A 14225-nucleotide genomic window follows, 5' to 3' on the forward strand; every position below is an offset into this window, starting at 1 on the left:
CCTGTGTCACCAGCTCTAGGTGATCCTGCCTGGGCAGGGGGGTTGGCCTGGATAACCTCCAGAGGTCCCTTCCAACCACAGCAATTCTGTGATTCTGTGAAGGCAGAGCTGGGCTCAAACCTCAACTGAAAAAGGCTGTGAAAGATTTGATCTAATTGGTCCTGCTTTGAAAGCAAACTGTATTAAATTACATTCAGAAGTCTGTTCCAACCTATGAGCCTATGAAAATGTAGTATTCATAAAAACTATATGTGAATTTAACAGAACGTCTGTTCAAGATTATGATAACCCAGTGTTGCAGAAGTATTATTAGAGCCTTGACAGTGACTGTGGCAGGAACAAGCTGCAACAGACCTAAGGCTCTCCTATCTTCAGACACAAGAGAACATTTTTTCCATTTCATATTGCCCCTGAATTGCCTGTTTGTGGCAGATAACAAAACACCCATTTCAGAGACATAGTTTGTGGCTATGTTCCTAAAAAGTGTTTGCAATATACAAAGAAAAACATGATAATGGAGTCTCTGAATAGTCCTAAAACAGAGTTTGAAGAGGGATAAAGGAAAGTCCAGAATTTGCTTCTGAAAGCAGCAGTAAGTCACTTACTCCTTTTTTTGAAACAAAGTAAATGCATATTATGATATTATATGTATATAATGATGTGTACAATGTATATAATGTATGATGAAACTGCAGTTTTCTCATGTAATGTTGGAATTATCTTTTATAATGGGAAGGAACATTGCAAGATTCACATTGCAGTCCTATTCATCTTGCAACATTCACTGACATATCTATTCATTATGCAGCAAAAAGGAAGCAAGGCTACAATTTTCTGTTGTACATTTTGGAAATGGATGTAGCCAGATGAATTAGACTGCACAATGAGGAATCATTGTGTTCTGATTACAAGTAGCACCTAGGGAAGGATGACACAGTGAGAAGCTACAAGAGAAGGCACTTTAGAAATCACTCTTGAGAAATTTTACACTCTGCGGGTATGAAAGTGCCATAGAAAGCCTGCTATGCATGTGAGAAAATGTGGGTGTGAAAGCAACCAGGTTAAAATGTTTCATTGCAAATGTAGCAGACCTCGATACCAGCCAAGAGTGAGTTCTGGCACATCAGCATTATGGATTTTCAGGGAATAATTTTCCCCGTTTACACTCTCATTCACATACAGTCACATGTATAATAATCTTCAGAAGCAAGCAGATGCCCCATGGATCACTGCTGATGCTTCAATAATTTGCCACTGAATTAAATTCCACCACCCCTGCTTTTCGTAAGGCAATTTCCAGAGTAACTATACTTGGGGATGATTTATGCATGAGCTGGCAGACAGTAAGATCTACCAGATTTCAATGCAATCAATCCTGCAGCTCATGTCTGGCCATTAAGTTAATTTCTCTGGTCTCAAAAAAATGAATTTCCAAATGTGTGCTATAGCAGTTTCTCATGGATGTATTATTTCTGTCCGGATGCATCTTACCAAAAATAGAAAAATGGAGCAACTGAAGGCTCAGTCAGTTGTTTTCTATCTTCATGATCCAAGGAAAGAGTATGGCTGTGTGTTTGTGCTGCTAGCACACACTGTCAAATCTTTCATAAGCATCCACAAACTAATGTGTGTATTAGCTTTTCCATATACATGAAAGTGTTCTTAGAGTATGGCTTCCATCAGCCTGAAGATGTTCTTCAGTGAAAGAAAGGGTTAGGGCAGGAAGGGAATCAGTTGTGTTTTGTCAATCAAAGTATTGCAGTGGCTTCGGAAACCAGAAGAATTTCCCCACTTTTACTGTAAGACACATTGCTAAAGAGCCTGCATAAGTAGAAGCATTAGCAGCATATCAAAGAGCAGAGCAGAGGTTCAGGATGCTTTTCTAAGGAGAAGCAGGATGAAGAAAGAAGGGCCTGAAGTATTCATGTCAAGTGTATGGCAACCAGTAGTAATTCTTTTTATCATGAAACCAAAACACTAAAATTTCTTAAAACCACTAACAAAAACATTAAGAAAAAAGTACTTCAGGTCATAATGACATAAGAAATGTTCATAAACAGAAATGGAAGTGTCCACCATTAGGTAAAACTACAGAAACTGAAGCTAGGGGAAAAAAAAAAAAAAATCAAAGGAGAATGCCTATGATGGTGGTATATTAGCCAAAAGAAAAGCATACCAGGAGTTGTGGCACTCCCTGGGATTTTTAAAGTTGAAATTAGTTTTCTTCTTAAAAATTAGCTTTAGTTCAAAGAACTGTCCACATTTTCACATATGCAGTGGCACAAGCCCCTCCATAAATAAACCTGTTATTCAGTACCAGAGTGAATTATATGAATAACATAAGTGGGAGCGTATTCTAGGGCATACTTTATCCTAATAGCCTCCTGTGATTGATCCCTTATAAGCTGCTTTCTGTCCTCCCCAGAAACTCTTACCACCCCCACTTCTGTTTCTCCCTCCTTTCGAACCCTAAGAAGCAAGAACATCTCCCAGAGCCAGGAAACCAAAGAGCTCCACAGCCACCTTAGGAGAACCAGAGTTTACCAGAGAGTAAGGGTTTTCTGAAAATTTGTGAATAAACAAACTTGTAAAGAGCTGCAGTAGTGTGAAGTACAAATTATCCACCAGAAAATGTGATAACTGGTATTCGTACTTGGCAATGAACCCTGCATTTCTTTAACTCATTCCCCCAAGAAATCAAAAGGAAAATTTCTATTTCACTTTTGCTGGTGTAGCTCCTTGACCTGAGAAGCAGAAAGAGCAGGCTTTCAAAGAATGGCAAAACCCTGCATAAAATCTGCAGTAAAAACTTTAAGACCCATCAGCCTCCTCCTGTTGAACCTGGTTAACCTTTAGTATACTAACGCCAACATCAGATATTAAGGTACTATGCATGGAAAAAGTAAGAAAACTATTCTAATTGCTGCCAATTACATTTTCTCCCCTATGTTGCCACATCAATTCATTTTTCCTCCTTGTTTTTTTAGGAATTATACTCTCAGTCCTATGATGCTGTTGGTGTGATGTTTGCTTCTATTCCTGGATTTGCTGACTTTTATTCCCAGACTGAGATGAATAACCAAGGAGTAGAATGTCTGCGCTTGCTGAATGAAATCATTGCAGACTTTGATGAGGTAATACCAGCTACTAGAGAAAACCTCAAAACATTTAAACTATCAGTTTCCAAATGGCAAATATATCATCCTAAATTATCAAAATCAGTAATTACTTTGCTTCCAATAGTTCTCTGATTTTTTTCTTTTTTGCTCATATTACAATTGTCTGGTTTGCTTTCTTACCCTTCATCTTGTCTGAATGATCTAATGAGACAGAGACTGAAAGCAATACTCAAGTATAAACATCCATAAAAGCACAAATCTGAACCTGTGTATTTGAAAGTAGAAAATGCTTTAGTTCTGTAGAAGAAAGAAGTATGAATGTATCTGCAACTGCTCTGGAAAATAGTGCTCTAAATACAAACAGATAAAGGTGTTGCTTTGAAGGTGTTGGTTGAATGGACTCAATGAATGTTAAAGGATAAAACAGTGGCCAGTTAAATGTGAAGCACACAGCTCAGAAGCAAATATTGGATAGAGAACAAAAGGTGGTGGTGACATATTAACTGAGGAGACTTGTCTGGTTAGGGATTTTATAGAGAGATAAATGAAGTTCAGCTGCCTGTTTTACTGAGGAATTCAGAGGTGAAAGGATTTTTTTTTTTTTTAATGGAAAGGACACAGGAAGGAAAAAGAATTTATTTAGGTATTCTGTCCAGTTAATTTCAGAAAAGGAGCTGAAGAGGGGACAAGATAAAAAGGAGAAGAAAAGGCAGATCCCCAATGTAGCTATTGCTAGGTAGAGGCAAAGAAAACCTAGTAAGCAAAGAGAAAGTCAGGAGAAATTGGATATTCTGCTAAGTAGTTTGTAATGAAGCTTTGGCAGGTGGTATCATGTTCTGCAATGAGCCCAAGAGGAACTAAGAAAGGAGACAAAGCATAGACCAAAGAAGAGCTTTAAAAAAAACTTCAAAACGAGAAAGGATGAAAAAGTACTGTCAAAGTTACCTAGCAGAGAGAATTTTAACGTATATACTGCAGGCAGTTTTCAGGAGTGTGCAGCCCTCCTGAGCTCCCTGAGTGGTAGAAATAGAACTGGAACCATCTCTATTTATCAACGAGATTGGATCTATTCACCAGACTGCAATAGTCCAGATAGAAAAGGGAAGGGGAAAATATGGTATCATTGTCCTGTGACTTTCATCCTGGGCACCTGCATGGGGAATCAGTGGTTGCTCATAAAGGCTGGACCAGGGCTAAGTTTACTGACACTGAAATTGAGAGTTTATCCATATAATTGGTGAGATACTAAAACGATGAGTGAGAAATAGAAGAATTCTCAGGGAATGGTTCCCTGTGCATTTTAACAGAGAACAAAATTATTCCCTCATGAGAAGAACTCTGTCACTTGCTAAGCTCCTGCACTGCTTTCTCTATGGGTATAAAGGCTTGCTTCTTACCTCTGAGATCTAGCACAGCAGTCAGGAGGATTCTTGATTAATAGTTCTGTTTTTATTTCCAGATGTGATTAAAATTATTATCACTCAAATTAATTCATAAAAATAGTCTTTGCACTAAGATATTTTGTCATGCACATTCATGTAATCTTCACAACAAAATTCCTTTGCTGCTGTGGCAATTACTGAAGACAAGGGTTTAATCAAAGCGCTAACACAATATTACTTTCAGGCCCCTAACACCTGCTCTTAATTAATTAAGGACCTAATTAGGGACTGTATCATGTCCCAGACATGTTTAGTTGAAGAAGAGATACGTTCTTGGTGCAGGTAGCAAATGAAATTATGTGATGCCCTGCTGACTGCTAACCTACTTGCAGCATGGTCATGTCATTAGTTTACTCTGTCTAAGCAATCTGAAAGGTGATATGCCAGACAGAACAACTGAAAGGAGTAATCCTATCCACGGAAAAGGAACCAGAAATCATTCCAGGTGCAATGTTTCAGGGCTAGCAATGTTTCCATGTAACTATTGACTGACACTATACAATGTCACTGTTCCTTTTTTTTCCACTATGTTCCTTGCCAAGATTTCCTGCTGTTCCAACACAGCCCTGAGAGCAAAATGCAGATGTGCAGCTTGAGAGCAGAACAGCTCTGTTATCCATGGGGAAACTGTGCTTCTCAGCATCAAGTGAACACCTCTGGAAAGACATCCTAATGCAGAAATCTTAACACAGGAGTGTAAGACATAGGCACCTGATGCCATTTGATATATCCTAGGTGATTTGGGATACCCACACAGGATGCCATTTCAAGGGAAGAGTGCTCTAGATCACACTAAACATGTGTTTAGACAACTGAATTGGGTTCCTAAGTTCAGGTCAGATTCTACACTGACTATTTCCTCTTTTCCTTACAGAGATATTAATATATAATAGAAATATATAATATTAGGGGTGATGTGTCCACAAGGCCAAAATTATGTTTCTGAATGGAATCTGTGGTAAAAATACAAATTGACCTGGTTTGGAAATGTGATAGGTACACAAAAAGGAAATCTGGATTATTTCTTCTTTTTAGAGGGTTTTCCTTGTTAATGCAACATAGCAAGGTTATAGTCTGGATCTGTTACTTTTCTTTCCATGCAATAGATCTAGGGAGACTTTAATTACTTTGCAGCTGTGTGCCATGTCCTGCAATATTCTTTTTTGTACTATTTTGTACATGTGATCCCAGGGTCTGACCTCCACACAACCTTGGCTGTGCATGAATTGCAGCATCAAGCCATTAGTTGCTTTTTAGATACAAACCACATTCTAATGTCCCTGGACTATCATGTTAAATTAGCAGCTTTTTTAAAATGTTTTAGCAAACAGCAGCTGATTTAGGACTGAGTTGGAATATCTTTCCCCAATATCAAAATCCATCATCCTGTCATACTGTGAAGAAAGTAATTAGTAAATAGACCATTATTTGAAGAAGGAAAGAAGCTATTGAACAGGCCAGATAAAGCAGGGGAAATAAAGAAACAAACAGGAGATTTGGAACAATAATGAATGAGGAAAAAACCCATAACTTGGGATCACTTTTCTAAATTATGTCAAAGCCAATGATTTCTTTCCTTCCTAAAGAGTAATTTTAGATATTTATTATAAATTTTAAATTAGTGTGCTGTTTGCTGCTGCTTCTAGCAACCATCTGGAAATGAAAATATGGACTGTTTTCAAGCAAGACCATTTTCTCCCCTTGCCCACACACATGGTGCTCTCAGACTGCTCACAGAGGCAGAGCTACAGGAAATGATCTTTTTCCTTAAGAGAGCAGTTGGGAGAGCTGCCCTTGTAAGAGGGAAAGGTACACAATGGGCCATTCTGGCAGTTTGAGGAAAAATGAGAAGCAGGTCAAGTCTTTGGACTTTCCTGACCTGAACAGGAGCCATTAACCATATGGCTTTGTATTCCCTACATGCAAGGCTGTGCAGCCTCCCATTAGAGACAGATGGTGCGATATCTGCACACCAACAGCAAAGCTTCCAAGGCCCCGGCGCCCCGGCTGACGTGCGCTGTGGTTACTGCAGTGGCAGAGGACATTTCATGTTATGTATTTGGCATGTTTCTGCCTTTGAATGAAATAATCCCTCTAGTGGACAGGAAATTCCAACCCACAAAATCGAAAAAGAATGCACAACAGTGTAGAAAAAGAAAGGGGAAAATATTTTATTACATTTTTGCATGACCACAGAAAGACTTTTCTCCATTTAAACCCCAACTAAATTAAGCCTTTAGAATTGAAAGTTTGAAATTCCTTTTCATGGTGAAGTGCTTTTTTCCCCCCATGACTTTCTAACCATATTAATACCTAAATTTATTAGATACCATACAGCTTATCACAAAGTTTCACAGGGTATTTGGCATTAACACCAGCAACAAACATTTTAAAAGCCTGTGACAAGGTGATTAATACCCATATCCCACACTCTGTTGTCACTGATAGAATCCTGAACTCTGCTTAGGTCTTTCAAGGAATGTAAGGCTCTGGTTTCTATTTCATGGAAAGTCCTAAGTTAAACCATAAATACGGTATTGGAATAGGGACTAAACTTTCACTCCCACTTAATTCAGTGCTTTAGTCACTAGACTAAATTTATTCTTCCTCTTTCAGATTCTCAATCTGACAAGTTCTTTATACCTACTTAACACCCAGAGCTATAGCAAATCCCAAATAGATACAGGGATTTACCATTTCCCATTGGTTCTTGGAATTTTTTGTAGAACAGGAAAATACATAACAAAGGTATTGAATGAATGACCCAATGGACACGCTGGTGTCCAGTCTGAGAGTAAGCAGAGGGAAGCAGGGGATATACAAGGACTTGGTCTCTTACAGAATTTCTCTGAAGGCATCTACCTCCATCCATTGACTGTGTAAGATCACAGAATTATAGAATGATTTGGGTTGGAAGATTATCTTGCTCTGACTGACTGGAAGATACCACAAGTGTAAAGATACATTCTCACATCTGTGGAATCATTTTGCATTAGGAATTAAAGAAGTAACAGTATTTTTCTTTTTGCATATGTATTAGTTGCTAGGTGAAGAGAGATTTCAAGATATTGAAAAAATTAAAACAATTGGCAGCACATACATGGCCGTGTCAGGATTATCACCTGAAAAACAGGTAAGAGAACAGTTTTCTTTAAGAAGAAATTCTTGTGATTATTCTGGCCATTCATATAGGAAATATAAGTGTTATCTTTATGTTGTTCATAAAACTGGTTTTGCTAAAATAAAATAGACATTTGGGGCTTCTGGCAGACAGCAGTTGCACTTCTTGATGAATTGAAATGCCATCTTGTGCTTGGAACAAGAACCATATGGATTCTTTCCTCAAATTTAGGTTTATAGGAGGAAAAAAATTCCTTTCAATCACACCAATGTGAATCTAGACCAGGTCTATCTATATCTTCAGACATACTCTAAAGTCACCACAGTAACTCAGACAGGAACATGACTGACAACCTCCAGTAACCAAAGAGAGAGGATGTATTAACTGTCAGCGTACTTATGCAAGCGAAATGCTGCATTTTTACTCTTTTTTGATACTGCATATCTACAGACAGCATGATAACTAGACATCAAAAAGAAAGCAGACCATCAGTTCAACTGAAGAACAAGCAAAACAAGCTGAGGGGATAAAGAGACACAGAGGACACATGCACAGTCACAGCCATAAACCTCATATAAGTCAGATGAGAGAAATCCATTCATAATTCCACCCTAGAATTTCCCTGGAAACAGGGTGTCCAAAGTAGTTAGATGAGGCTCTAAAATACATCCAACGAGAAGTCATCTGTTGCTGAAATCTGGTTTTTTTGGCAAGTGGTGCCTGTCCCCAGGAAAAGCAGCACAAAAGGGGTGTGCTGCCCCTGATCAGTCACAGGCTGGGAATCAGATTTGCCCACGTTGATCACAACTGAAAAGCAGAAGTCAGATTATCTTGAGCTTTATAAACCAGAAAATGTCCATTGTTTGTTTAGAATACATTATAAAACACATGGAGTGTAACTAGCTGAGCATCTCCCGCCCACAGAGTAATAAGTGATGCTGACAGCTAGAAATCCACAAAACTAGACATGCATGGGATTTTTGATTGTCAAAATGCTTCTATGTAGACATGATCAAAGAAGGACTGAACACCAGGGAGATAGTTGGTTACAGCTACACAGCTCCTAATCACTTCGTTTGACTCCTGATGGGGGCAAAAACTCAAAGGGAGAAAAACTTCACTGCATTTCCAAGACTGATTAACTCATCTCTTTTCTTGAACTATAATAACTTAATGGAATTTTAATGGATGTTTAAAATATACTTGTCATACGTACATGTCTGTCACCTTGTCAGCACCTAAGAGATGCAGGCTGCTGAGGGAGGTTGGCATGCTGTGAACAGAGTGAGTTAAGGACAAGGACCAAGCATGGTGTGAACAGAACAGGCTGACACCAAGGAGATGTTCATGTTCAGTATTAAACACACAGGATGATGAAAACTGCAAAGGGATGGACTGCATGACCCAGGGGAGATTTACTTTGTCTTCAGAAATGGAAATTTGAAGAAAGAATTACCTTGCTTCAGAACAGAGGAGAAGATGTCATACAATCACTGGGCCAAAGTCACAGTTGTTCCTTACTCCACTACCTCTCTTTAGAGTCCCTGCCCCATCATCTGTTCTGTTGGTGTTCTGGGAAGAATAAAACCTACTACTAGTACCCATCTGTATATCAGCTGCTTTGTAGGAATGGAAATGGAAGGGAAGGAGCAGGGAGTGACTTGCCTGCCCTAAGCAAATGCAATTAATGAGCTACAGAAGAGCCTTCTCTCTCTCCCTTAACCAGTCCCAGATTGCCTGGCTTGCTCTGTTGTTCCTGTCATCATTACATCTCTAAGAGCACTTGAATTGGTGCTGTTCCTGGGTGACAGTTTCAGCACAGGAGAATTACACATCCTTCACCTCTTTCTCTTCTCTACTTCTTGCTTACGTGGGTCATCCCCTGTTCTCACTAGATTTTGACCCTTGCTTCTGAGCAATTCCAGTCCTCTCTATACTTTCTTTCTCAGCCTTAGACATGCTTCACACGCCTTGTTAATTCTCATGATTGACTGTCAGACTGTTGACAGAAAGTTACTTTCTTTGGCACTTCACACTAAAGTGGTCTCTATCCAGTTATACAAGTGTAACATCATGGGAAGCATTACCATTAATAGCAATGTACCCCTCTTGCATCTAGAATGCTGAGGCTGTTATAGATTCCAAATTCAAATACTTGGCACCTGGTAGGGATGGGTGGTAGCTGGGAAAATGCAAAACTTTATTAACAGATTGGCGTATAACTTTTTCCTCAGCAATGTGAAGACAAATGGGGACATTTGTGTGCCCTGGCTGACTTCTCCATAGCTCTGAATGAAAGCATACAGGAGATCAACAAGCATTCATTCAACAACTTTGAACTCCGTATTGGTAAGCATGGTTCAAACATGAGAGTTAAGATGGGTTTTTGTCTGCAAGGATCTGACTCCACTAAGTGCACTCTGGGAACATTGCAAGGACGTGCACAATTTAGGAGTGTCCAAATACTGTATCCGCTGTTTTCAAATTGACTTTGTCCCAGGCAAAGTCAGAAATATGATATACTCCATTTGAAGAATATAGGCCCTGATTTGAGGATTGCAGGAGTTCAAATTGTGAATGGGGAACATAATTCATTTATTGTCTTTAGCAAGTCTGGTACTAAGAACCCATATATATAACACAGAAAGTGAACAGGACCGCCTAGATCCAACCCCAAGACTGATACACACAGAGTCTCTAATTAATCTCCCTGTATAAGATTCTTCTTCAGTAAAAGGGCAAAAGTAGTTTCTCCTAAACCCTGTGAGTAATACTTCAGTTTTGCACAAAAATTGAGTTCCATCTGCGACCTGACTAGGGCCGGCAGCTCTGAATTGCTGTGATGGGTAAGCTATTATTCTGGGTGGAATATCCTGCATCTCTGGTGGGATGGGACATGAAGAAATGGCCTGAATATATAGCACATAGCAGGAGTAAATTTGATGACTTCTCATGCTGAGTGGATCACTGGCCAAACAAAAAAAAAACCACCTGGAAGAGACATGTCTTTTATAGAAAACCCTGCCATAGAAAAGATGAAGTATATTCATCAGTCACAGCATGGAAGGTCACAGCATCACTATCTGATCTGCACTTCCTAACAGTTTTGAAAGCAAAACACCTAGTTCCCAAGATTTCTCAGGGAACAGGAATCCACATTTAGTAAGTGTGGATCACATGCAAAGATTTCATAGATCATGAATGCAAGAGTAATTGATAATATTTCTATCACCATTTTAAAAAAATCTTTAAAAAAAGAAAAAAAAAAAAAAGCTAAAATCCTTTTCCAAAAGATATCTTACACTCTACCAAATGTATTCTTAAATCACTGTTATAGAAAAAAAAATAGCTGTTGCTTTTCTTTTTATGCAACAATCTTACAAAATGCAGTCTTTCAATCACTTCACAGAGTGCTTTAATATTTTCACTTCATGGAATATAAGAATGCAATTTCTTGACTGCATAGCACTAAAAAGGTCACCTTCAACAAGTGTAGTTCCAGAAATCTTTCCTACTAGCTAAGAATAAGTTTTCAGGAGCTTTGGCAATAGTATGCAGAATACAGATGACACATAAATATTGTGATTCCACTGACATGGATGTCCCATAATAAACACTGTTGAGATCACTTTTCAAGTTTTCTAGCTTTTCCAGATTTTGTTTTTGCTTAATTTCTTTATATATACACCTCTTTCTTAAGCTTAGAGATAAGTGTATCTGAACCAGGCTTCATCTGGTTCTTAAGAGCAAATATGAGTTTTAGTCATTATTGTAAAACAGTTTAACTTCTTTTTTTTTCCTTTTTTTTTCCTTTTTTTTTTTAATTAGGGATTAGCCATGGCTCTGTCGTAGCAGGAGTTATTGGTGCTAAGAAACCCCAGTACGATATCTGGGGCAAAACAGTGAATTTAGCAAGTCGAATGGACAGCACAGGTGTTAGTGACAGAATACAAGTGCCTGAAGAAACGTATCTGATCCTGAAGGACCGGGGATTTGCCTTCGACTACCGGGGAGAGATTTATGTCAAAGGTATCAGTGAACAGGAAGGAAAAATCAAAACGTATTTTCTTCTAGGAAGAGTTCAACCAAATCCTCTAATCTTACAACCAAGAAAACTGACTGGACAGTATTCATTAGCAGCTGTTGTATTAGGACTTGTACAGTCTCTTAACAGGCAAAAACAGAAACAAATTCTTAATGAGAACAATAACTCTGGAATCATAAAAGGACATTACAACCGGAGGACTTTGCTCACTCCCGGTGGATCTGAGGCAGCAGCCCAGGCAGAGGGGGCTGACAAAACTGAATTGCCATAATCAACATTGTTTGTGGGGTTGTTTTTTGTATTTCTTTTATATATAAAAATAAATATACAAATAAAAAGGGTTTAATTTTTTTTAGAAGGAATGTGTTTGTTTGGTTTTTTTTTTTTACTAGTGTGATATTTTAATGAGATTCAAATTCCTATATTTTAACAAATGGTGCCAGCATCTCGCCCCAACCAGCTGTGGTTAACCTCTAAATGTCCAGACACAGTAGGTATAGACCACCACTCTGCTGTGTCATCTACCCATAGAAAGGGGCAAGAATAAACCCCTGATTGGAGGGATTGAGAACATGAATTGTATAGGGAGTTAATGATGGCAAAAGGAAGGAGTACTGTCCACATTTTTTCTGATGAAAGCAAAGCAGAAGGAAATTAAGTTCTTCTCACTTTTAATTGCCTTCAAGTAGATTTATACAATCTAAGGTAGCTGCCTTGTCCCCATAACCACAGGGAAAATCTAGACAAAACAGCCAAAAGGTTTTAAGGTGTGTCATCTGCGCAGATATGAGGATCTGAAAGACAGAAGAGACGAATCTTATCTTAAGCTCAGCGATTCCATTGAGTTCATTCTTAAATTAGACTAAGGTGTCCTCCTCACAGGTGGTGACTACACTGTAGATATACTGTGTCTTGGTGTCCACCTGACCTCTTGCACCCCAGGCAGGAGGTCAAGGTTCTCCTGTGGGCACAATGACATCAAAATTGTTTGGAGGGCTTAAACACACTGTGGTATCTTGACTGGCACAGGACACTTATGAACAGACCCTGAATTACATATCTGGAGCCTACAGCTGAATCAACTGTACAGGCAAGGAACTAATCAAATTCTCTGGTGTTGTTTTCCAGAGCTTAGCTCTTAATCCTGTCACCAGTCTGAGCTGTCACCAAAACAAGGAGTTTCTGAGGCTGTAAAATGAGTGCATGTTGGAGTATAGCAGGAGACAAAACTCACAGCTAAGCTCCCACTCAATTGCCCCAAGAGGGGCGGAAGCCAAGACTAAGAATACCCTAAATTGTTCGTGTGCCAACACAGACAGTCCTAGTGGGATGATACAACAGCACACCTCAGGGCTACAAGCCCTGCATCAAAAGGAGCTTAACTTTTTGGGGACTGGCTAATCAACTTCGCCTTGGAAAGAGTAAATATATAACCCAGGTTTGTATATGCACCGGTGCCATGATTCATACCAGGCTGTAAAGTGCACGAATGAACCTCTCATCAAGTCTGCTCTCAAAGGATCTGGGTTTGTTTCAGTAAATATTATCCTTAAATCACAGATGGAAGAGCAGAACCTGTAATCACACAGCAATCCCCAGATGAACCACACTCAAACAGTACAGCGCAACATACGATTCTTTGTAAATACAGACTGGCTTTTTGCAAGCTGTTGTTACCTGGCCCTTAATGAGAACTGAGGATTCTTAGGAGCACTGCCACTGGATTAGCCTCATTTTTAGAAGATGGCCAATTCGGCTAGGACCTCCTGACTAATACATTCTAGGAGACACTACTGTTTACTAATAAAATAGGTACCAAAACATGAAAGTGTTTAACTGTAATGAGATAAAAATAATCCTTTTCATTGTAAAGTGACCCAATGAATGTGTTTGCAGGGCAATGTTTTATCAGTAAAGGGCCATATTCCAAAAAAACAAGTAAATTCCACAGAAAGTTGTATCACTGAATAGCGGGTCTGAACAGAGAAAGCAATGAGCAGTCTGAAATGTTATACCCAGTGATGTTTCTGCTAGTAACTGAGCTCTCATTCTAAATGTATTAGTCCCTTTAGTCCTCACAAATATCACTTTTATGCCACACATAGAAAGCCAAACCCCTCAGCTCAACTAGGCAAGTGCTGATACTCTAGGAGATGAAGACATGGAAGTGATGACATCTGAAGCATCTAAATTAATTTCATGTTTACACTGATACTTCAGGCACTAAATAAGGAAGTTTTGGCTGGTTTAAACAGCTCATTAACTGCTGTCCTCACCTTAACAGCTTATTTCTCTGCTGGATGGGTTCACTTCTCCTGGTCCTCTAAATATTTAATTCTTGCCAATAGCCCAGCTGAACTGATTTTCTAACTCTCACCACCTCTTTAACGACAATTAGCAGTGGGTGGAAGGTGTTAACTGGATAACAGGATTGGAGACTGGAGCTATGAGGGCAACTTCACTGCTCCTTCGCACAGGCCCAAATCTCCTGCTTGTTA

General features: G+C 39.1%; 1 protein-coding gene across 1 annotated transcript in view; it reads left to right on the plus strand.

Moving 5' to 3' along the window:
- The window catches only part of ADCY8 (adenylate cyclase 8), a 120346-nt gene extending 108257 nt beyond the window's left edge, over positions 1-12089 (plus strand). The window contains exons 14-17 of the mRNA XM_017746100.1: positions 2988-3134; positions 7602-7694; positions 9917-10031; positions 11511-12089. Coding sequence (XP_017601589.1) covers positions 2988-3134; positions 7602-7694; positions 9917-10031; positions 11511-11998 — 843 coding nt within the window. The 3' untranslated portion in view covers positions 11999-12089. The remainder of the gene's footprint in view (positions 1-2987; positions 3135-7601; positions 7695-9916; positions 10032-11510) is intronic.
- Positions 12090-14225: the final 2136 nt, after the last annotated feature.

Source organism: Corvus brachyrhynchos, unplaced genomic scaffold (genome assembly GCF_000691975.1).
Source record: "Corvus brachyrhynchos isolate BGI_N302 unplaced genomic scaffold, ASM69197v1 scaffold28, whole genome shotgun sequence".
Taxonomy (NCBI): Eukaryota; Metazoa; Chordata; class Aves; order Passeriformes; family Corvidae; genus Corvus; species Corvus brachyrhynchos.